General features: G+C 37.8%; 1 protein-coding gene across 1 annotated transcript in view; it reads left to right on the plus strand.

The window, feature by feature from the left end:
* CPE (carboxypeptidase E) overlaps positions 1 to 24,155 on the plus strand; it is a 119,998-nt gene that overhangs the window by 59,500 nt on the left and 36,343 nt on the right. Inside the window, exons 2-3 of the mRNA XM_063108162.1 lie at positions 21,484 to 21,680; positions 23,356 to 23,523. Of these exons, the coding sequence (XP_062964232.1) occupies positions 21,484 to 21,680; positions 23,356 to 23,523 (365 nt within the window). The remainder of the gene's footprint in view (positions 1 to 21,483; positions 21,681 to 23,355; positions 23,524 to 24,155) is intronic.

Below are 24,155 nucleotides of genomic sequence, written 5' to 3' on the forward strand. Positions count from 1 at the left end.
CACTTCTAGTGCAAAGACGGGTCGCTCGAATGTTGGGCAGTCTGGCACAAGTGCAAATTTGCTGTGTAGCACTCCTGACTAACGTGTGTACTGGCACTTCGAAAGAGTATGTTTTATTTTCAGAGTCTTCCTGACTTGCAGTCAGGAAGAGGCTTAAACCTTTAGAGAATATGGCTCTTATAATTCTGACTTAGAAATAAGGGAAAAATGAAAAACACTTATTTAGCCTGGCTCACTGAAGATGCTTTTGGACAAATAATTTAGCTTCATATCTGAAAAAACTAACCAACGAACCAACCAGTCAACCAATGAACACAATATAAACAATAACAACAACATAAAACCAATTGTCCGGTAATTGCCAAAAAGTGGCCTTGGGTTGAGCCAACTTTCTTTTGTTTTAGAGGTGGGCCAGCACAGGGATCTGAACCCTTGACCTTGGTGTTGTAACACCATGCTCTAATCAAGTGAGCTCACCTGCCAGCCCCCTGAGCCAACTTTAAAATTTGGTATGGTGACAAAGAAATTGCATAAAAGGGAAATGGATGAGATAGAAGAAGAGGTGGAAAAAAGGTAGGATGACCTGGGGAGGACTGTAGACCATGTCTTTGTTATTTATTATTTTGATTTATACGTCAACAGGAATTCATTCCCTAGTTAAATTGTTAGAAACAAATTATTCATGGAAGAGCCATCTGTGTCCTCTACTGCCAATTTACCCATGTAAAAGGAACAATATGTTGTGGCAGAAGCCTGCTGAATTAATTTTTTTTATGTGACTCATATCACTTTGAAGATTTACTTCAGTTTCAAACTTACATCTTGTATCTTGGTGTGACAATGTGACAGGAGGTTCATGCTGCATTTCCTACTCCCATAAATTCAGACTGATATTAAAAGGATACCATTACTTATGAGAGAGAATATATATTTATGGTTGCTGCTAGAAATTTCTGTGTATGAAGAGATTGAGGCAGCAATCTGATGAGAAAAGGGGAGCAGCTGCATCACATTGAGAAAATGTCAGTATTTCTGATAAAAGGGTGTTGAGGTGATCAGCGGACTGGAGGGATTATGGGAGGGCTACAGCAGTCCCAGGTCAGCTCGTTAACTGGATGAATGAACAAAATGCTATGCATTTGTTTGTGAAGTTTATTTCTCTGCTTTCTAGAATTTGTTAGATTTTAATACCTTAGCTCAAAGACTGTCATTGCATTATATAATTATACTATTAAATGGTTTCGTATAAGACCACCACGTCAGCCTGTCTTGCCTTCTTTAGTGTTTCTTGCTAAAACCAGTGTAGATGTGTGTGTTTGTTTTTCTGTTTTTACTCTAAGTTATCTGCATGCCCCTCATGTTGTGCAAGTCTCCAGCCAGAAAGGTTCCTGCCCAGTGATGAATCACTAGAAGGCGAAAAGAATGGTGGATGTAAACTTCATCGTTGTAGAAAACTCTGTCTCTTTACTTTTCTAGAAGTCAGATCAGTTTCAGCTGAGTCTCTCTCATAGTACAGACATTGGCAAATAGAAGTGTTACCAATGTATTCATTTGCAGCAGAAATTAACCAAGCGTAAGTTTCAGAATCCCTTCAGCTAATGCCACAACCCCTTCCAAACTCTGGTTTCTGGCGCAGTGGTCTAATTTGCAGGATTTGGGGAAATGCCACTGATTTTATGATTTCCTATACGCACCATGGGAATAAACAAGAGTAAACTTCCATAATAAATTGTGTAATTTAAGCCTTATCCACTTTATAGGATTTCCTCCTCATACCTTCCCAAATGAATTTCCATAGCCCTTAATAAACATTAGCTTCAATGTTGGGAGAATTCCAAGGAGTGAGCTGGAAAGCACCACCTCTGCTCCTATTTCTTCAATTTGGAAATATTTGCTTTGAAAGGCTTTCCTCCGTGGCATGTGAGACTTTGATAGGCACTGGCTAATCAGCACTTGAAAATTCCCTCTGGGACTTGGAACTTCCAAGTTGCCTGAGAGGCTCATGTGTTTCTTCTCTCATATACAGCATCAGAAAATATCCGTATGGCATAAATCTTAAAAATTTAGCTATGACAACCTAATCTCAATAATAAAGGTATAAAATGCTATTACATTAATAGAAATGCAGGATGTCATTGGATGGGAAATTCATTGGTACAAAGACGCATCCAAAGGAAAACAAAGTGGGGGAAGACCGGGATGCCAAGGCACCTCTCAACTGCATCCCTGGGCCTTTATGACAGATACCCAGTATTGCTAGGGTGATACGTGTCTAGGATTGCAAAGGATGGCCTGGGTTATGACTGTTTGCCTGGTCTCAAAAAATTGAGACCCCTCACACACTCTCCAGAGTCCTGATTTGGTCAGTGATCTTATGAATAGTGAAATTGTTTTTAATAGCTCAAATGCCATAGGAAATTTGGAGTATTGTTTATTTGGGGAAAGCAACTTGGAGAGGTGACTCATTTATATCCATATCCTGAGTTCCTAAAGAGGCCAGCCTGGCAGTACTTGGTGGACCCTGGCTTGCCTATGACACAGGACATCACAGTGACTCAGTTCCATTTTGCTACAGAATGGAGACATCTTTTGAATGTCCTGCTGCAGCCTGCCTCGGAGCAGACCACTACGGTACTTGAGTTGCTGGAGTTCTCTCAAGCCAGCTTCATAGACTCACTAACCCTATTTTCCAAATAATGTTTTAGAACCAATAATTATAACATTCAGGGTGGGCATTTTCTATGAACTCCTGGTTTCAGTTACTCCTAATTATTTATTCCACCCTATCCAGGCTTTCTTTTACAGATCTTTTTTTATTTTTCTTTGGCTCTGACTTCACTCAAAATTTTGAGTTTGACTTTTATCCCTACCTACACAGGGTGTGAGTTATGGTTGAAGACCTATGGGCATTCTGACCAAACCAAAATGACCACTGTTGCTTCAGTTCAATTGCTGCTGCCTGAGAAATTTATTTTCTTACAGTCTGGAGCCTAGTCTGAGATCAAGGTGTAGGCAGGGTTGGATTCTCCTGAGGCCTCCCTCCTTGGCTTGCAGATGGCTGCCTTCTCATTGTGTCCTCATGTGGCCTTTTCTCTGTGCATGCACATTCCTGGTGTTTCTTTTTGTGTCCAGTTTTCTCTTTTTATAAGTACACCAGTCAGATTGGATTAGGGACTACCCTAATGGCCTCATTTTAATGTAACAACCTCTTTAAAGACTTTATCTCCAAATGTAGTCACAGGTTGAAGTACTGGGGGTTAGGGCTTTGCTATGGTCTAAATGTCTGTGTTCTGCCAAAATTCATATGATGAAAACCTAATCACCATATTGATGATATTAGGAGGTGGGGCCTTTGGGTACTGATTAGGTCATGAGGGCAGAGTCCTCATGAATGAGGTTAGTGCCCTTATAAAACAGACCCCAGACAGGTGCCTTTCCACCATGTGAGGATGCAGTGAGAAGGCACCATTTTTAGCCAGAAAGGGGGCCCTTACCCAACACCAAATCTGCCAGCACTTTGACCTTGGACATCTTCACTTCCAGAACTGTGAGAAATAAACTTCTGTTGTTTATAAAGTTTGCAGTTTATGTTATTTTGTTATAGAAGCCTGAATGGACTAATACAGGCATCAATATATTTATTAAAAAATTTGGGGGAGACACAATTTAGCCCACAACACCTATAAAGTAGGTATTATTATTAGTTTCACATTAGCATTGAGGAAACCAAGGCACAGACTAACTTATCCAAAGTCTCACAATTAATAAATGATGTAACAGAGAAATCTGACCTGTCTGACTTCATAGCTTGCATTTTTAACCACTAGGAGACCTGCATTTTAAAAATTCTCTCTCTCTATATTTTATTGAAGCATAATTAATTTTACATATTTTGGGGGTACAGCATTGACTGCCATCATCTGTGTACCACATGTGATGATCGAGACATGCATTTTTAACCACTGTATTTTCTCGAGTTGGCAACATATTTGGGTTTGAAACTAATTAGAAAAAGATCTAACCATGCTGAGGTGGAGCACTGGAGCACTGGGTGTGAGGGTGGCCGGCTGGGGTGACTGCATACAGCTGTCGTTGCTATTGGCTTCTACTCTTTTTTGTTCTAGTTGTCAACAACTACGCCCCCAAAGTTCCTGCTACCCCAGGCATATCCTCTCTCCTGGCTCACATTGCTTTTCCCCAGTTTTGTCGGGGGAGGGAAACTTCTGGTGAGAAAAGAGATTCATCTTGGGCTTTGGCAATGTTCAGTTGCACTAGCCACATGAATTACAGGATGGCTGCAGCAACCAAAGAATCAAATTCCTTGTTACGTTGAAAGTTAGATGGCTTTCTCTAGTTATTTTGTTTTTTAATAATAAGAATAAAAATTATTTTAATTTCTTCCATATCTATGGATCTATTTTTTTTCTTCTAATAGTATGCTGTAAATTTATTTTCTCTTTTATTTTCTTCTTAGGCATGACAAAAGTTATTCTATTTTATTTTATTTTTTAAATTGGTGTTATTTATCGTTTCTACTGCATTTTTTATTGTTTTTTCAAATATTAACTTTTGCTTTTAGCTTTTAAAATCTCTACTCCTACCTTCTTTTGGCTGATTTTGGTATTTTCTTTGGATGTGAAAAATTGAAAGAAATGACAAAAAAGTTAACAGCTTTTAAAAATAGTAGCAATAACAAGTTAGATATAGAAGTGGAAAAATGTTCCTTTCACAATTACATACCCAGGAATAGATTTTTACAAAAAAGGTGCAACTCCTATGTGAAGAAAGATGCACTGTATTGACAGGATGTGAATAAACAGAAATTGAATTCACAGGAAGACCTAAAATTATGGAAATACCAATTCTTCCAAGATTAATATATTAATTTAATGAAATTGCAACCACAGTCTTATGCTTTTTGAAATGGGAAAAATTATTTTTATGTTCATTTGATAATAAATGTATCAAAGTTCTAGAGAAAAATGATAGGAAAGTTACTTATATTTGAGTATTAGTCCTACCAAATATTAAAATGTCCTTTTAAGATTCTTTTATCAAAACAGCATTGTATAAAATATAGAAAGAAGCAACTATTATAATGGAATAAGGTTTATAGAAAGATTAAAGTATGTATGGAAATCCAGTTTCTGATAAAGGTAGAATTTAAATTCAGAGGCAAAATAATGTTGACATAATTGATTTCCATCTAGAATCAGATAAAGTGAAACCACTGCTTCATGCCATATACATATAAAATATATATCTGAAGTAGAATGAAGATCTAAATGTAAAAATTAAAATACAAAATAATAGAAGAAAAATTTTGATTATTTCTGTTTAGCTTTTCTTAAAAAACAGGAAAAAATCCAGAAGCCATTTAAGAAAAGAGTTGGATAATTTTGACTAACAAAATGATAAATTTCTGTGTGAAAAAATGCACAACAAAAAAGTAAATAATGAGTTTAGACTGAGAAAAATTTGCAAGATTGCATGGCCAACTGAAGCATAATGTACTTAACATGCACTGAATTTTTATAAAGCATTAAAAAAATAGAAACAACATAACAGGCAAATCTCAAGATTTGGCAGGATACGTTAGATGGAATGAAGATGGCCAACAAATATATGAAGAAAATTATTTTACTTCTTTAATAAAAGAAATAGAAATTAGAGTTATTTTCTACTCAGCAGTTTGGAAAGAACTAAAGTCAAACAATAACCTTTCTTGCTGTTCATGGTGTGGGTACATTGCTGATGGGTGTGTAAATTGCTACAATCCTTTTGAGAGAAGCTATTGAAATATAAAATGCATAATTTCATTGACTAGCCCCACTGTTAGAAATCTTACCTACAGAAATGAAAGCACAAATGTGTATTGGTATATGTTGATTTTATGAAATGTATGTGGTATAGGAGGTGCTCATTTTCCCTGGGTTGAGGTTTCAGGACACACCTTTGTGTTTCAAGCCACTCCCCAAGGTCTCAGGCCCCTTCCCTAGAACTTCCCCTAGAGGAAAGACCTATTTTCAGCACCAACATGAGGAAATTGAGACTGCAAAGGGCTGGCTTTTGAGGATCCAGTGGCTGGGCACGCTCAGTAGAGCATAACATACAAGAAAGATACTTTCAGTTCACATATGAGAAATCGAGGCTCAGATTGGCACTCAGGTGGTAGAGCCAGGATTCAGCGCTTGGCTATCTGCTAGGGGAATCTTTGCTCTTTCTTCTAGTCCCTACATGGCTGCATCCTCTTGTGTGTGGCACTTAAATGGGAGCAGGAAATGCCCCCCTTCTCTCTGGGCAAGGGAGCCATAGAAGGAGGTCCCCAATGTGTACAACCACTACTGGTTTGCGTCCTGGGAGGAACTAATAAAGTGAAACGCCCAACTTCTTTTATTATTAGGTGTACCATCACCAGTCCTGACTGACGCCTCGCTGAGACATTTGTCATCTTTAGTCCACTATCCAGTGGATCATTGCATATTCATAAAGTAGAATTTGGGTAGTCAGGGAAAGCCAGCATGGAAGAGGTAAGCACTTAAAACCTGGTTGGTGAGGTGAAGTTAGAGGAGAGTTTCAAGCTCTTTGGTGGTGGTGCAGGATTGCAGGGTGTTGAATCCCATTACTGCCATCAGTGAGGTCTGTGATATAGGGGAAGTTATTTAAACTCCCAGTGCTCTTGGTTTCCTTGTCTGTAAAATGTTGATGAAAATAGTTCTTACCTCCTAGAGTTTGTGTGTGTGTATGAAATGAATTAGTAGACAAAAAGCCCTTGGAATAATCCCTGCCACAGAGTAAGCACTAAGTATACACAGGCCATTATTATGACCAACTCTCAGATTCTAGGTCTAATAAGATAGTTTACTTTGGACATAATTAGTCTATGTTTACCAATGTTGTAATGATAATGCCTACATTTATGCCATGAATTTAAAGAAGGATAAGGTGAGACAGAGGTTAATAAACATCTGAATACTGACATGCATGTGAGTATGTTTGAGTGTGACCCCAGAAATGTCATCCTTCTGCTTTCAAGAGTATCAGTTTATGTGAGGAGAGATCTAATTCTTTTTGTGACTCCTGTTAATTTTCCTGACTGTTCTTTTTGCTCTGTTGGGGATGTCTTTTTATGTCTTGGGTGTGGTGGAGACAATAGATACGTAGATTGGAGAAGTGAGTGTGAAGCAGGAAGATGGTTGGTGAGTAATGAAAAGAGAGTCACAGACATGTGAAGAAGACAGTATTTCCTACTGAGGAGGTGGGACACATGATGAATACATCCATGTACATAGAGCTGTGTAGGGTTTTATTAGTTTGGTTTGGCTTCGGGCAATTGCATGTGGAATTTTTCTGATCATTTATTGTTAGTTAATTATCTTCCCAGAAAAGAAAATTCTTTTCTCTCCCTGGGTTGGGATACAGTTATTTATCTTTTCTGAGCTGTTACAGCAGTTAGAAAATCTTTTTAAACAGGAACTTTTGATGCATATGATGTTTTTTATCATTAAAGTTGAAAATGGACAGGTATTTATTTTGTTCACAAGGGAATATTTCATTAAGAATGTTTTTGACAAGATATCTCAAATTATCCAAATATGGAATTTTAAATGGCTTTAAAAGAATCATGAACTTAGCAAAAACAATGATGAAGTTTACTATAAAATTTTATGTTGATGTTTTAGGATTACAGATAACGTTTATTTGAAGTACACATGAAATTAAATATCATTATTTACTATTTAGTAACTGTCTTTTTTCTTCGTTTAAGCCAGGTGGGTTATATATTTCATTTAGCAAAACATCTCAATATTCTTCTTTACTTTTGAATGTTTGTAGAATATTTATTTAAATTAGCATTAAAGGATCCCTGAGAGAAGGGGCAGGTGAAATATAATACAAATGAATAAAAAGTATTATAAAATCAGGAATGTCAAGTCTTTGTTGAGGGCAGTGTGTATCTATTTAGTTATCTACTTGACCTTGTAGGAGATTTTGTCTTTCATTTTACTATTGTCTCGGTTCACTGCCAAAAAAAAAAAAAAATCCTTAAAAGTCTTTTCTTAGTCTCCAAGTAAATAGATGAAAGAGTAGCAGAAGATGGATGAGATTGAGTGGGAGGTAAAATTAGAATAGTTGCAATTGGTAAAAATCTCAAAAGTACTTTGGTGAAAGAACCATAAGCAAAATATGATGGTATATATCATATTAGATCCACGATTACTCATAATTTATTCACAAGTACATTAAAAATGTAAACCCGTGCATAATTATTTAATGTGTATTTAAAATTTAAATATTAAATTTAAAACTGAGATGAGTAATACACCTTCCTGTAATCTGAATGCTTCTGGAGCACTACCAGGTGATTTCAGTAAGCCCTATAATACCCTATCATCTTCCTGCATCTAACGTCAGATTTAATACACATTAGCAGATACATTTTTGGTCATGCAGTTTATCATTTATAAGGAATCTTAAACCTGAGGCCATGAAGCAATCTTGAAAATTAAGCTATGCGCCTTTGGGAGGGAGAGTGCTCACGTCGGTTGGAGTAGCCCACATACAGTAGCAGAAAGCACTCAAGTTTTTAAGCACGTTTTTAATTTTTCCCCCTACCATTTAAAAGTCAGTTTCTCTTGCTCTTTCTTTCCCTCACTATTGATTTTGGAGGTTCCAAATAGCTTTTCTACACTCAAAGAGTGGTCCACAGACCAGCAGCATGGTATCCCCTGGGAGCTAATTAGTGCTGCAGGCTCTCAGGCCCCATTCCAGAGCTGCTGAATTCTGAATCTGCATTCTAACAGGATCTTCGGGTGATTCACGTGCACATTCAAGCTTGAGGAATCCTGACATATGGGATGGGTATAGACTAGGCTGATATTATTGTCTATACTCCTGTAAGGATTGATTCATTTTCCAAACCCACTTAGGTTCTGTAGCTTTTTGAAAGATCCCAGGGGCTCCTGATATTACTGTTGGAAGTTTCTATATGTCTCTAATAGGGAAGATTGTCCATATCATTGTTAACAGTGTGAGTCAACGCAATAATATTATTTCCATTTATTGATTATCTACTAGTTGTTGGCATGGTGCAAAATCGCTATATTTTCTCATTTAATCCTCTTGACAACTCAACAGAAGTGGTTTTAATAAGACGGTTTACAGAAAAGATAACAGGCTAGGGGAAGAGGTTATTTGCTCAAGATTAGACATACAACGTCAGCTGAAATTCAAACTCAAGTCCATCTCACCTAAGCTCATGCTCCCTTTCCCCTCCATTTTTTTTTTTAAACAGTGCTATGTTGCTGCCATGCTGCTTTGTTCCCCTTGCAGTAAGAGAGCACATGTAATAGTGTCCTATTTGTCTGGGGTCAGAAAGTAAGCCTGTGTAATAGATGTATGTTAATATTTATGGTGGTTGTGATTTCTGTTTCTTCATTTTGACTTATAAATATCTAGCAAAAAGTCCTTATATTTGTAAAATCTTTGTATCATTTTGTGATTTTTCTTTTTTTGTAAATGTGGGGGAAGAGAATTCATAGTTTTGTTTAAACCAAATTTTCAAAAAAGGCCATTAACCACAAATTGTTAAGAACATCACCCTGCTCAGCCCAAATCTCAACAGCCCTTAGCTGTTGGAATTCTCATCTGTCTGCTGGCATCATTGAACCTCTTTCTCATTACTAGACTATCTCAGCACCTACCCCCCAAATCATTCCTTGACAATCCGGGCAGGGCATCAGGATCACCACTAGACCCTTTACAGAGCACAGCTGCTCAGGGCCTTTCTCAGACTTTCTGAAGTATGATGTTTGGAAATGGAGCTCAGAAATCTATGTGTTTGAAGCTACACAAATGATTCTCACCTAGACTGCTGTAGGTCAGCACAATTTTCTTTACAAACTTTGAACGAAAGGAGATGCTTCATGCATGCTTTGGTGTAGAACAATCTCCTGGAGGGAGACCCAGAGTAGTCCCAGTCTTCCCACAGGGGACTCATCACCAGATAGGTCCTGGCTTTTTACAGTGCTTGGGCATGCAGAGGGACCCTGAGGCTCCATCTGGCTCTTTATTGTCTGTTAAAAGATTCTATCATGTTGCCTACTTCTTCTGAAACCAGTGTACGTTCAACACTGCAAGTCTCCGGTTATGATGCTGAGAACTAACATTCTGAAGATGTTTTGATGAGTCAATTTGACTTTGAGTTATCTTCTTCCTGGGAGAATGAAAACAAAAATGTTTCAAGGATCTTCTGGGAAGAGATCGTTCAAATATGCTTTTTACATTGTTGATTTTGTTTCAGGTAGTTAATACTGCTACCACCTTATCTGCTTATTAGAAAATTGAAAATTTTCTCCTTCATTTATCCATGTCTGCTAGAACTCTTTTGACATTTTCCACCCACACAAGTTCCGATGACATCACTTTAAAAAAAATTTATTACAAATATTCATGAGATACAAAGCTGATTGTCCCCTCTCCTGCCCACGATGTGGGTCCAGATTCATATTGGAGACATACCCATTACCAGAAATTACTTTTGTACCCTTTGTCCCCTCACAATTATCCCCCAACCGCCTTCTCTTCCCCCTCTCCCCTCAACTCCAATCTGTAGCCCCAGGACTGTTCCCTCCCTCTGTTAGATCACGGCACTACTGTGGTCTTTCTTTCCTGCCTTCTTTCTCTCTTAACTCCCACATATAGGTGAGCACGAGGTATTTATCCCTCTGTGCTTTGCTTGTTTCACTCAATATAAGTTTCTCCAGGCTCATCCATGTTGTTGCAAATGGGAGTATTTCATTTTTTTTTTTATGGCAGAGTAGTATTCCATACTGTATATATACTACAGTTTCCTTATCCAATCATCTATTAATGGACATTTAGGTTGGTTCCATATCTTGGCTATTGTCAACAGAGCTGCAATAAAGATGGGAGTGCAGGTATCTTTTTGACATGATGATTTCCATTCCTCTGGATATATACCCAGAAGAGGGATAGCTGGATCATATGGAAGATCTATGTGTAGTTGTTTGAGAAACCTCCAAATTTTTGTCCAGGGTGGTTGTACTAATTTACATTCCCACCAACAGTGCAGTAGTGTTCTCTTCTCTCCACACCCTCGCCAGCATTTGTTATTCACCATCTTTTTGATCATAGCCAGCTGATGACATCACTTTTATTCATTTTCTTGCCTATTTACCTTTGAAAGGACGAGCTGTTCATTCATGGGCATAAAGAGAGGTGATTGGTGGAAATGGACTAGTGTTTTTCCGTGACTTTTTATAATCATGACTTAGTTCAATATGATGATCTAGTTTTCTCTTTTTTCCAGAGAACTGTCAAAATTGTAAACTAATATTTATCGAGAACCACGATTAGTGTAGAGACATTTTAGAAGCTTGAATACCAAAATAGTTTGTCAAACAAAAGGTACAGAGCCTGCTTCTACAGAACCATAGGATGTTTAGCAGATCATTCAGTCCCACCCACAGCACATCTCCTGGATACCTCCCTGCTTCTGCGGGAACTGATGACTTCACAGCAGCTGTTCTGTCTTTGGGTAGGTGTGCTAAATGCTCTCTCTGTACCTTCTAGTTACTGATTCTAGTTTTGCTCTCTAGAGTTTTGTGGAATGAATCAAATCCTCCCCCACATAATGAACTTTGGAAACCTGAAGAACTTTCAACCTATGGAAACTTGATGCTACAGCCTAAACTTCTCTTGAAGCTGTGAGATGAACTACTAATGGATGTTTATTTTCCAAAATAAGCAAACTACAACACAGTATGTCAATGACAGAATCAGCAAAGACCTGAATCATAACTACTTGCTGTCAGCCAGGTCCAGTCATGTTTTCTTTCCCCCACTTCTAGTGCTAGTTCATTTATCTATTTCATTCTTAGCCTCTTAGATTAATTCATCTTTATATTTTATCTTATTTTTATTTGGTAAGAATATTTATGAAAGACAGCAGAGTCTTCTAATAAAGTTATATAAAATAATAAGAAATTAATACTTCTAAAAGAGGCTTTCGGGGTCCCAAAACTCTCTTCAAAGTAAATGCACAAAGGCATTCTGATAAGTATTTGATGTAGTTAATAACTATTCTAGTACTTTAAAAAACCATTCTTGGTCTTTTTTGGTGATTAATATCTACAGAAAGATTTCTAACCACAAAACTACATTATTAAAACAATCTCTGCTTATTGGATTTATATATTAAAATTTCTGTATTCACTTAAAGATACTCTTAAACAAGTCAAAGGTTTTTCTGCAGCTAAAGGCTTTCATAAACGGCTTCTCCTCGGATAGTAATAATAATGTGTTTCACATTACTAATTTTAAATAAATACTTTCTGTGAATTTAAGTTGTGAATTTCTATGATTGGGCACAGAAATTATATTGCCCTTTTCATCATGAAAACAGTCTTGCGGGTCAAGACTGTAGGGAGAGCAGAAGAAATTTTGAATACTTGATATTATTGCTGATAAATACTTTAGAAAAACTATTTAATAGGTTAAAATAAATTTTTTTCATTGACTTATTATGGCTAATTTTAGAGCAAAGAATGATGTAATCTGGTAAATCAGAAACTGCTAGGATAATTAACTCAGTCAAAAAAAGTCTTAAAGTCCTCTTTATTTTTCCTTCCCTCTCAGTTGAATTGATAATGGTGCAGTGCTTTGGAAAACAGCTATTTATCAGTATAAGAAAAAAAAAAATACACAAAACCAAACAAACCTCTTTTAATTCTTCCAACATGAAAAGAAACATAAGGAAAACCAGTATGGTAGAGACTAGTCTGATTATATTTCTTATAATGTGTTTGAAAATTCTTCAGATTTCTTAGACCTCAGTTTCCCTTTTTGGAGAACCTATAGAGAAACTGGAAGGTATATGTCCCAAATAATTGCTCTCCATATACAGTGGTATGTTGGAGTAGGCTTGTACTGGCTTGAGAGAGCCTACTTTTAATATTCAGGGAATTTGTGAGCCAAGTGACCTCATATTGTGTCAACCTAAATAACAGAGAGGCTAAAACAATAGCGAGTTTAATCAGGAACAGGGCATTGCAAAAGGAATACGCGTGCCGTAATAAACTATGTGCATATTTAGGGAGGTAAAGGAAGACAAAGATTTTTAAAGAAAAAAGGATGGAGGATTATGTGATTGTTGTGAGATAATTATCCTCAGCAACAAGGATCAGTAACAAGGGTGATGCCAGTCTCAGGTTGGACAGATAGTTGCTGGGCAGATGTCCTTGCAGAATATTTTTGTGTAAGGTTGCAATGGTCTTTGTGCAAGGTGGTGGTTTTATAGTCCTTCGTAATTGTTCTTCTTATCAGGCATAAGCGCATGAGAACCAACACCCTTCATAGCCTTGCCCAGCTTTTTTTGTCAGGGTTTTAACACATGTGACTCTATTTTGATTCTAATTGGTAGCTTCAAATTGGCCAGAGTGGGAATATTTAAAGGATGGAAATACACAATGCTATAAATTAGAGCTGGTTGTAAAACATTTTCCAGGACACCACTGTGTATATATATTTGTAAGTTTGTAGAAGCACCAAATACTTTTATTTCAGAAAACTGAAGGCATTTCTGTTAATATTGAAACTCTGACATTGTTTCATAAACTTGTGAGGCTGGAAATACCTTCTGTTCTTTTGTCCATCCCTCTTTCCTCAATTAGGATGGCGCGAAATGTTCTATATATTTAAGAGAACTTTACAATTATATTCATGGCTGTAAAGTAAGGCAAATCATAACTAAAGCCAAAATGTTTCATTATTTTAGTTATTATTTCACTTATACTAAGTTTCCATTTATATTGTCAGCTAGGGCTCAGGCCCTCAAAACTCATTGTACAGACTTGGTCCCCAGACCCCTCACATGCCAGGCTGGGTCCCCAGACCCCTCACATGCAGGTCCATGCTAGGTAATTGGGAAAGATTCCAGGAGCTGTTGGCAGATAACATGAGCTCAGTCCTCAGCTTCCTCAGCAGCAGCAGCTTATAGGTCCAGTCTCTTACAGGTCTGGCAGTGGTTGTGGCCTTGCAGAGGGTCCCGGGGACACTAGCAGCAGCAGCAGTAGTAGTGGCCTCCCCATACCCCCCCCACCATGGTGGGGGCATCCCAGGGATGGGAGGCACCCTGGATCAGAGACATTCATCCTTATACTTAAGTCCATAACCCAGGACACCTGGGTGCACATGCGCAATTAGACTAGATGATAGCCAAGGAACACCTGAGCACATATGCCTATTTACATCAAATGCTCGGCAAGATTCTGAACATCTGAAGGGCCCTGACCATTTTTCCTATATTTTCCCAACAATGGCAAACACATAATTAATGTTTTCAAAAGTAGTTATGTAATATATCTCTGCAGAAAAATTTTGTAATGTAGTCCATGTTGATTGTCCATTAAAAATCAAATGAAGTAAGGCTTCCTTTTAAGATTTCATGTTGATTTAGTTGTTTTTTAAATGTGGCTCTGAAGAAAGTAAGAAGCAAGAGGAGAGAATATAATGCTTCTGTAATTTCTTTTGCTACCTTTTTAAAAAAAAATCTTTTAACTTTTTTTGGTTTCCTTTCCTCCCTTTATTTTTTCCTCATTTCTTGTGTAGAAGAGGAATCTATTTTTATAACCATACTCACCCTCTCTCATTGTTTATTTGACCCCTGGAGATTTGCATTTCTTTTAGGAATATGCTCAGCATTTTAGGCTGTTAAGATGTGCTAAAACATGAGCCAATTAATGACGTTTGTATTGACAAGTTCTAAGAAACTTGCAGGGCTCAGTTTCTGCAAGAATGATTTACAGGCTGTAATAGAGTAGAATGTCATACAAGTAGAAACAATTAGTTGCACTAATGTCTTAACCCCAGGTTTACCACTGAGGGAGGAAGATCAATGATTAAAAGGCCCATCTGTTCCAAAGATGTTTCCAACTTGCTTACATAGCAGTTTGTAAGTCAAATCCGTTCAGTGATGGTGCTGCTTATATAGCCATTTATTTGTCTGTTCTCCAAATCATTGCTTATGTGCACATTTTATCTTATCTTTGAGAAGTGGGGTTTTGTTTTTAGATATTATTGCTATTCAGCAATTTGTTTAGTGTATTACATGTGCCAGGAACATGAATTTTGAAATTGTCACCATCTCTAAGAATTACTCAACCAGTGAGTTAAATATACACCTTCCAAATGAGTTAGTAGACTTGTATTTTGAGAAAAACTTGATGTTGGAGGAAGAATAGATTCATCTCAGTGTGAGTTTCATCTATTTTCAGGATGAAAGATGGAAGCATTCTGTTACTATAATCGTTTTTTCTTTAAATATCCTTAACCTACTTATTTTTCTAAGTTATGATGCCCCACTTTTTATGTAGAATTTCACAACTTACAACCTACTTTTACATTTGACATCTCATTTTCCATTAGGTATTTTCCCTCTGCTGTTTTCTTTCCATATAGAGGTCAGTGAATAACTGACTCAGGATTTGAAAGGGATCTTCAGAGTTATGTGGTCAATTACTGTACCCACTGATTAGCCTGTCTGCTATTTTTCAAGAGGAGAAAATATTAGATAGGTAGACAGACTGACCATTTGGCCAAATAAGGGGGTGAAAGCAAATTTTCTTTTTTGTGGTAAAGGCAGACAATATTATTTTTTTTTTACTTTTGTCTTTTTATTTGATCATTTCTCTTAGGCTCAGCCTACTGGGCCTGTTAACTTCTTTATAGGCTTTCTGATCACTTTAAGGCATAAATTCCTTTGAGCATTTGGGATATTCCTAACTGGCCTTCAGTTTCAAACTTCACCCGCGTGCCAAGCCTAATAGGTGTGTGTTTCTGGGGTATAAAACATTAACATTCTAATTTTGAGGCAATATAAAATTCTTTAAGTTTTTTTTTTTTTTTTTTTTTTTACTCATTTAGTTATTTTAAATCATACTGTTGGGAAAATATAGGAAAATAGTCAGGGCCCCTCAGATGTTTCAGAATCTTGCCGAGCATTTGATGTAAATAAGCACGTGTGCCCAGGTGTCCTGGGTTATGGACTTAAGGATGAGTGGCTCTGATCCATGGCGCCCACCCCTCACCCTCGGGATGCCTCCTGGAGGACCATGGGGAGGCTGCTACTGGTGCTGGAGGCTGTTGCTGCCAGTGCACCCTGGACCCTCCGAGAGGCCACTGCCACCGCCAGACCTGTAAGCTGCTGGACCTGTAAGTTGCTGCTGCTGCCATTGCTGACGACCAAGTTCGTGTCGTCTGCCAACGGCTTCCAGGATCTTTCCCAATTTCCTAGCATGGACCTGTGTGTGAAAGGTCTGGGGACCCAGCCTGGCATGTGAGGGGCCTGGTGACCCAGTCTATACAATGGGTTTGAAGGGTCTGAGCCCTAGCCCTGATAATACAAATAGAAATTTAGTATAACTAAAATAATGAAACATTTTGGCTTTAGTTATGATTTGCCTTAACAACTGGTGTAGTTGTGTAGCTTTACACATATTAATACATAATTGGGATAAATTAAAAGTTACAAGCATAGACTTAAAATCATTTGCCTGCCCTGGTTTGTAATTTATGTAATTATTTCTGACTTCATTGAACTGTGGATCGTATTTTTAAAACTTAGAAATTATTCCTATCTTGTTCTGATAAGAATGCAAATCCAATCAGGTACCTTAATTGTTCTGCAATACAGGTGAAAAAAGATGAAAACGTGGCCCAGCCTGGTTGATTTGGTTTGTGAGATGATTGTCTTTTAGTAATTGTGTGATTGATGGTTGTGTGCCATGTGAAGTTAACTGGGATACTGACAGTTATACAAAATTGTGGGAAAATAGTTGCAACAGGGTAACAGTACTTCCTGAGCCTATGCAATGCAATCTGTACAAATATGATGATTCCTTAATTGTAAGAATGGGAACTCAGGATTATTCTGTAAAATGGAAAATGAATTAGATAGCAAGTGAGGAAAATACGATGAATGTAAAAACAATCATTCCCAAGTGTACTGAGAAGAGTGGTTCTTGCTGCTTTTTCTTCCTGTTGCTAGGAGAGAGATGAGCTGATGCAGTGGTGCGTGTGCATTACCACCCGGGTATCGACAAGGAATGACGTACCTGGCAGCTGCAATCCTGTAAAACCTGGGATTTGTTCTTTCATGTGAATGCTGTAAACAGGAAGGCATATGTCATCCATTTACCAGCCTGTTGTAAACTCTGTCTTTCCAGCCACAGAAAATAATCGAAGATAAAAAGATGTTCCTTTTTTTTTTAAAAAAAAAATAAATTGCATGTAACCTGACACACAAGGCTCATTCAAAATCCAAAATCTTCAATTTTATCCTCATTTCTGGATTAAGGATTCTAAAGGCAAAGTCTCTTCAGAACCCATTGTTCAGACTTTACAACAAAAAGAGCCTTAGAGATTTGCTTGCTTGGAGAGGTTTTGTGGTGACCATGGAGATTAATCTTCTTTGTGGGAAATCAGCTGTTCCCAACACTGCTGCCTTCATTCCCACAGAAGAATTTCCATTTCTGCCTAGGAATGCCGGGTAGAACAGCAAGCAACTGAGGCTTCCAGATATTCCACATGGGATGCAGACTTGTGGATGCTGCCACAGGCCCCTTTCAGTTATCCATTTATTCCCTTCACTGTTCTAGAAGGGTTTTTGGGTGGCCATGGCTGCACCTACATCTCAAGGGCAGGCAATGCTCTCAGTCATGCTGCTGAGAGGATGAGACTTAAAAGCAAGATCATTTATTGTTTCTGTACTCATGAATGTATTGAATCAATATTTATTGTGCTCTTACTATGTTCCAGACTCTATGCCAGGCACGGCTGATACACTAGTGAGCTACAATGACATCATCCCAGTACTAATAGGCCTTTCAGTCTGGGGGTTGTTAATCAAATAATCAAATGAATTAATGTACATTTTCACACTGAGCTCTTAAAAATAAGTTCTGGTGCTCTAGGGTGACAATAGCTAATACTGTTGTATTGTACATTTTAAGACAGCCAGAAGAGAGGATCTTGAATATTATAACCACAAGGAAATGATAAATGTTTAGGTCACATGCTAACTATTTTGGTCACATCACTATACCATATATGCATGCATTGAAACAACAAACTGTATACCATAAATATGTACAATGAAAAAACAAAAAACAAACAAAAAAAACAAAGGAACTGGACCTAGACTAAAGACATTCTGAGGAAACCATATTCATCCGTGATTAGAAGCATGTTAAGGCAAAGTGTGTGTGTGTGTGTGTGTGTGTGTGTGTGTGTGTGTGTGTGTGTGTGTGTGTGTGTGTGTGTGTGTGTGTGTGTGTGTGTGTGTGTGTGTGTGTGTGTGTGTGTGTGTGTGTGACGTAGAGAGCATTACAGACAAGAGCCCTGTGGCTGAAGGAAGCGTGACTGAAAGACAGGAAGGAAACGATGGCTCCTCCTAAGGCTAGAGGGGTGGACCAGGCCAGACTACGTGAAAGTTAAAGATCTCATAGAGATCTTTGGTCTGTATCATGAAAGCAAATGAGAAGTTGCTGATGGGGTTTTAGGTAGAGGTGACCTAATAAGGCTTGTATTTTAAAAAGATAACTCTGTCATAGGGATGGAAAAGAGATGGAGAGAGGACGGAGAGGCAGGAGGAATATCCCATTTTAGAACCCTAAAGCTGGTTAGTTGTGTATCCAACACCCCTCTGTCATTGCCTCACTCCTGAACTTTGCTCATGTGCCCGTCTGTGTTCTCCTCCAGACTCTACATTCCTTGGGTTTAGCATCGCCACCTTATTTGCTCTTGGGTCCTCTGTAGTGTCTGACACTGGGATTTGCACAGATACATCCAACAAATGCTATGTTTAAAAAACGTGGCTCTTCTGCATCTCATAAGATATGTTGGCAGGCTTAAAAGAACTCAGCTTTTCTGTATGCTGGTGATAGCATTAAATCGTGGTCTAATTTATTCCTGAGGGCAGAGGAAGATAAAGACACACTTGCCTTTTTCTTTTGCTAAGTGACGTAGGCCTTGTGTTTTATTTCCCTACATCAGTGTCTTCGATATAATGCCTTTTGTTGTCCTGTCTTTGTGTCAACCCAAGCCATTGTTTTTGTTGTTATTATTACTACCTTCTCACAAATATAATAGACATATGAGGGAGATTTGTTCTGAAAAGAATTTCCTGCAGAGTTGAAGAGAAACCATATTGGAAATTTTCTGATTCTGAAAATTAGGAGTTGCAAACGTAAATGAGGAAAGCATCTACAGGGAATGATGTGGCCTGTGGCAGAACTGGGGACAGCATGCCCTATCCCAAAGCATTCAAATTCAAATACAACAGAGATGGTGGCAACCAAACCTTGGCTAAGTGACTATGAGTTTGATGTTTCTCCTTTAAATGATCTAAAAAAAATGTAAACCCAGAGAAATAATGAAAAATTTCATTGTGATCATCTGCTCTTCTGGGTTGTGGGCAAAGCTCTTTCAAGTGACTTGAAGCTTCAAAGCTGTTTGGGTAAAGGAGCAGGGCCACGATGCCTCCTATAGTGCAATCTTCTCAAGTAACTTTGCAAAGGTAGCTCCTAATAGCCCTCTGGCTACTTGCTCTCTCTCTCTCTTTGAAAATAATGGGCTGCTGCAGTTTTTCCTGTGCCTCAATCAAATTAATACAAAGGGGAAAGTATAAAGCATATGAGTTTAACAGAGAGGAAGAAGATTATTATTGCTTTTGAAATCGGAAGCAAAGAAAACATTTCTTCTCATATCTTCTGGGCAAGTCCCTAGGGTGTAGTCATAGTAAAGACTATCCCTCAAAGTAAAAAAAAAAACGAGGGGGGTATAAATAGCCATGATACTGCCCCCACGTGATTCTTAGTTTAGGATTAGCATAAGATAAGGCTGAGAGGTCACACAAGGACATGGTTTCCTGGGGAGAGTAGTCACTTAAATCTGACTTTCAGGAGTCTCATGTGAAGAACATTTAGATAACATATTTCAATGAGAAAAATAATTCCAACTTCTTTTCTTATACCAAGAGTACCCAGTCCTAGTGATTTTGTAAATGGGAGATTCCTTTCCACCGAAGAAATTGGGCCCATGGGATGGATGAAGCAGAAAGAAGCAGAACGACAGGATTAACGAGACCGCTTTGCTGCTATGCTCTGCTTTTCTATCACTCCTGCTGGAATGCAACGGAGAGCGACAGACACGAGCAGCAGTGGTCTGTGTTTGAATTCTGAGCCCTTCAGCAAACCCTATCCTCTCCGGGTTGCATTTGTACCATAATGATAATAAAAATGTCTGTCTTCCACATTTTTAGTGGGCCGCTGCAAAGGGCAAATTAGATTATGTATGGCAAAGCACCTCACAATGACAAGATAATGTGATGCAACAATAATAATATTAAAAATAATTATAGCAAATGCATAGCCCTTGTTATTTGCCAAGTACTGTGCTAAGCATTTACTTTTGCTATTTTGTTTAGTTCTTATAATAACCTTCCCTGTGAGGTAGAATCTGTTGTTATCTCTGTGTTTTAGATGGGGAAACAGAGCCACAGAGAGTTGAAGTAACTTGCTCAAGGCCAGCCAGTAAGAATTGGGGCTAGGATCTGGACTCATGCAGTCTGGCTCCTTTTAGTCACTATGGTTTAGAAAAAAACAAAACAAAACAAAACCATAAACTTTTACCCAAACCAGAACAGCATTTGAATCCTGGCTTCAGGGGCTGTGTAACTATGGTCAGGCACCTAAAGAAGTCTGAACTTGAGTTTGCTCATCTGTAACATGGAAATGGTTGATAATACTTATAGACGTTTGGTGAGGATTAAATAAGAAAAGCATACAAAGCACAGTGTTTAACCAATGGGAGGCACATAGTGTATTATTATTATCAGTTATTGGGGGAAGGTTGGTGTATTAGTCTGGTCAGACTGCCGTGAGAAAATATCCCAGGCTGGATGGCTTAAACAACAGAAATTAATTTTCTCACAGTTACAGAGGCTAGAAGTCCAAGATCAAGGTGCCAGCAGGATTGGTTTTGGGTGAGGCCTCTCTTCCTGGTTTGCAGGCGGTAGTAGCCTTCGTGCCGTATCTTCATGTGGCCTTTCTTGCTTTTCTTATTGGATCAGGAGTTCTGTTGGATTAGGGCTCCACTCTTATGACCTCATTTAACCTGAATAACCTCCTTAATGCAGTCACATGGGGTGTCAGGCCTTCAACACATGAATTTTGGGTGGACACAATTCAGTACATAACAGGTGGGTAGCTGGGGAGAGCAAAATAGAAGGATAGAACAGGTGTTTGGCATATTTTAATGTTTAAGGTAGATTTCTTAGGCATCACTTCTGGAGGTAAAAGAAGCTGTCAGCTATTTGTAATAAATGGGTAGACATAAATATATTTGGCCTTCTCTTCAGGGTTATAGAAGATATCTCCATACTATCTATTTCTGGTCTTTTAGGTGAGCCTGAATTTAAATACATTGGGAACATGCACGGCAATGAGGCTGTTGGACGAGAACTGCTCATTTTCTTGGCCCAGTACCTGTGCAATGAATACCAGAAGGGGAACGAGACAATTGTCAACCTGATCCACAGTACCCGAATTCACATCATGCCTTCCCTGAACCCCGATGGCTTTGAGAAGGCAGCATCTCAGGTGAGTGTGAGGCAGGTCAGATGGGGCATGCTGTCCTCGTGTTCCGTGTGTTTGTCCATAGTGCTCCTGTGTGCATATGCCTTCTGCAGACCTTCCAGACGGCGCAGTGGAGAGTAGTAGTGATACCTGATTCGACTCGCTGGTAAGAAAAATGTTCAGAAGGTAAGGGATGAAAGCAACTACACTGTGTATTGATAAATTTAAAAAAAAAAGAATGTAAGGGATTATAGGGGAGTGTGTCTTTGGCAAGGTTGTGAATGAGAAATTGTGTTAATAAGTTAACATTTTAATGATGTTTTGTTTGTGTTGTTAAATAAATTATATTTACTCATTTATATTTGTGACTAGGTCAATTTCCTTCTAAAAATCTACAATTATGAAAAATACCTACTGCCTTGTATTGGAGAGGATGCCCTGGCTGTCTCTGGTTGAGTTGGTGTCATAGTGCCCTCTGCTGAAATCAAGGAAGAAAGACTTTTGGCCAGATCAATGTTTTACCAGTGTTTAATCCTTGGTTTTGATATATGATGAGTAAAGTTAAAAAAAAAAAGCCAAAAATAACAAACAAAAAACCCTACCTACAAAGTAAAAATAATCTCATGTATTTTAACTGTTATATAAGCTAGAAATTAATGACTTTTTAATAGAAAATGTATGGTGTGTGTTCCCATTTTGACTGGACAGGTGTGGGGGACATTATATTTGCTGTCTTCTACAGTCTGAAATGATTTGCTTATTTTATGGAAACACCTTAAAGTGAACATTTACTATCTTTATCTACAGTTAAGAAGATCTAATGACCTGATAGTTTGCCATTGTGAGAAATCCAGACAGTAAATTTCTGTAAATAAGTATGACATCATTATAATTTCTAAAGTTATGAGAGAAAAATTCTATTAACATATTAGATTAAGTTATTTGATATTTTAAGGTGATATTCAGAACAGTAAGATGGGCAAAAGATTGTCATTGCTATTTTCTGTTATACATTTTTATTCCTCACAGTCTAAGGTATCTAAGCTTACATGACTTCAAAAATATGGGAATTACGTCTATATCACAGATTTCATATAGTTTAATAGTAAAATAAGAAAATTCACATTATAAAATAAAACTGAATATCTTTGAAATTCATTACTTTATAGGTTGTTTCACTATTAGTGAAATGAAGGGTTTAAATTGATCAGAAATTCCTCAAATCATAAAAAATATATCATATTTTTTCATGAAGACTGTAAGAGGGAGACGTGCTATTAACGCATAAATAACGTTAAATTTATTTTAAGCTTCTAATCTTAATTATTTATTCTTTTGAATATTAAAAAAAAAGTTGTTGTGATTTACAGAGGCAATATTTTACTTAAATCCAATTATAAGTGTGGTTTGAAACAGATCATTTTTTTGCAATTTGGTGATAAATATCTCTTAAACATTATTACTATTAACATTTAAAATATTATTCATCGCAAATATTTTCCAATATTCTTAACAAATACTTTAAACCTAATACCTTCGTGCTTATATCAGTAAAGTAGTGAAAATGCCATTATGAGAGGATCTTGTTGAAATAAATAATCTTAGTAAATTATTTTTAAAAGCATTAATAAGACCTCAAATATGTAGTGATGATAATAATAAATAACTGATGCTTTTTGTCTTTGATTTTTTTTTTTAGCCTGGTGAGCTCAAGGACTGGTTTGTGGGTCGGAGCAATGCCCAGGGAATAGATCTGAACCGCAACTTTCCAGACCTGGATAGGATAGTTTATATTAATGAGAAAGAAGGTGGTCCAAATAACCATCTGTTGAAAAATCTGAAGAAAATTGTGGATCAAAACACAAAGGTAGAACACCTGTATAGTTTCCTTGGATTTTGTCTTCTAGCCTAGAGAAATATGTTCTAATATCTTCATCATAATGAATGACATAGGAGAAACATCAACACTTGTTTGGGGTACTTAACTATAACTGTGAAAGTCAAGGCTGGAAAGCTGCAGCTTTGAAATTAGTCCTGACCCCTGGAATTGGGGAGGGGGTGGGGAGCAGGAGTTGGGGGTGAGGATAAGAGGGAGGGGCCTAGCTGTGTGTGTCTTAAGAGAGTTGCTGTGACCCTCACAGAGGCCCTTTATCAGTTCCTCTGATTAAGCTCCTCCTGAAGCATTTCACAGTTAATCTTTTTCTTCTTTTCCAGAACTTTCCTCTCTCTTGCTTTACACAACTCCACTCAAAGCACTACTCAGTTTCTTTCTCTGCTTCTTCTGCCTTGGCTTAAATTCTGGCCTTCCTCAGGGTCTCATCTGATACCCTTATCTGCTTTCCTACGTTTCTATCCTTATATGTACCTTCAATGCCATTGCTTATTCAAGGTCTCCCAGGTCCTTATATCTAACACCAGACCTTCCATGGAGCTCTCTTTCTCTGTCTTACTTGCCTCCTGGGTCCCTTTATCTGGTGGCATCCAGGACCGCGAGCTTAC

Source organism: Cynocephalus volans, chromosome 9 (genome assembly GCF_027409185.1).
Source record: "Cynocephalus volans isolate mCynVol1 chromosome 9, mCynVol1.pri, whole genome shotgun sequence".
Taxonomy (NCBI): Eukaryota; Metazoa; Chordata; class Mammalia; order Dermoptera; family Cynocephalidae; genus Cynocephalus; species Cynocephalus volans.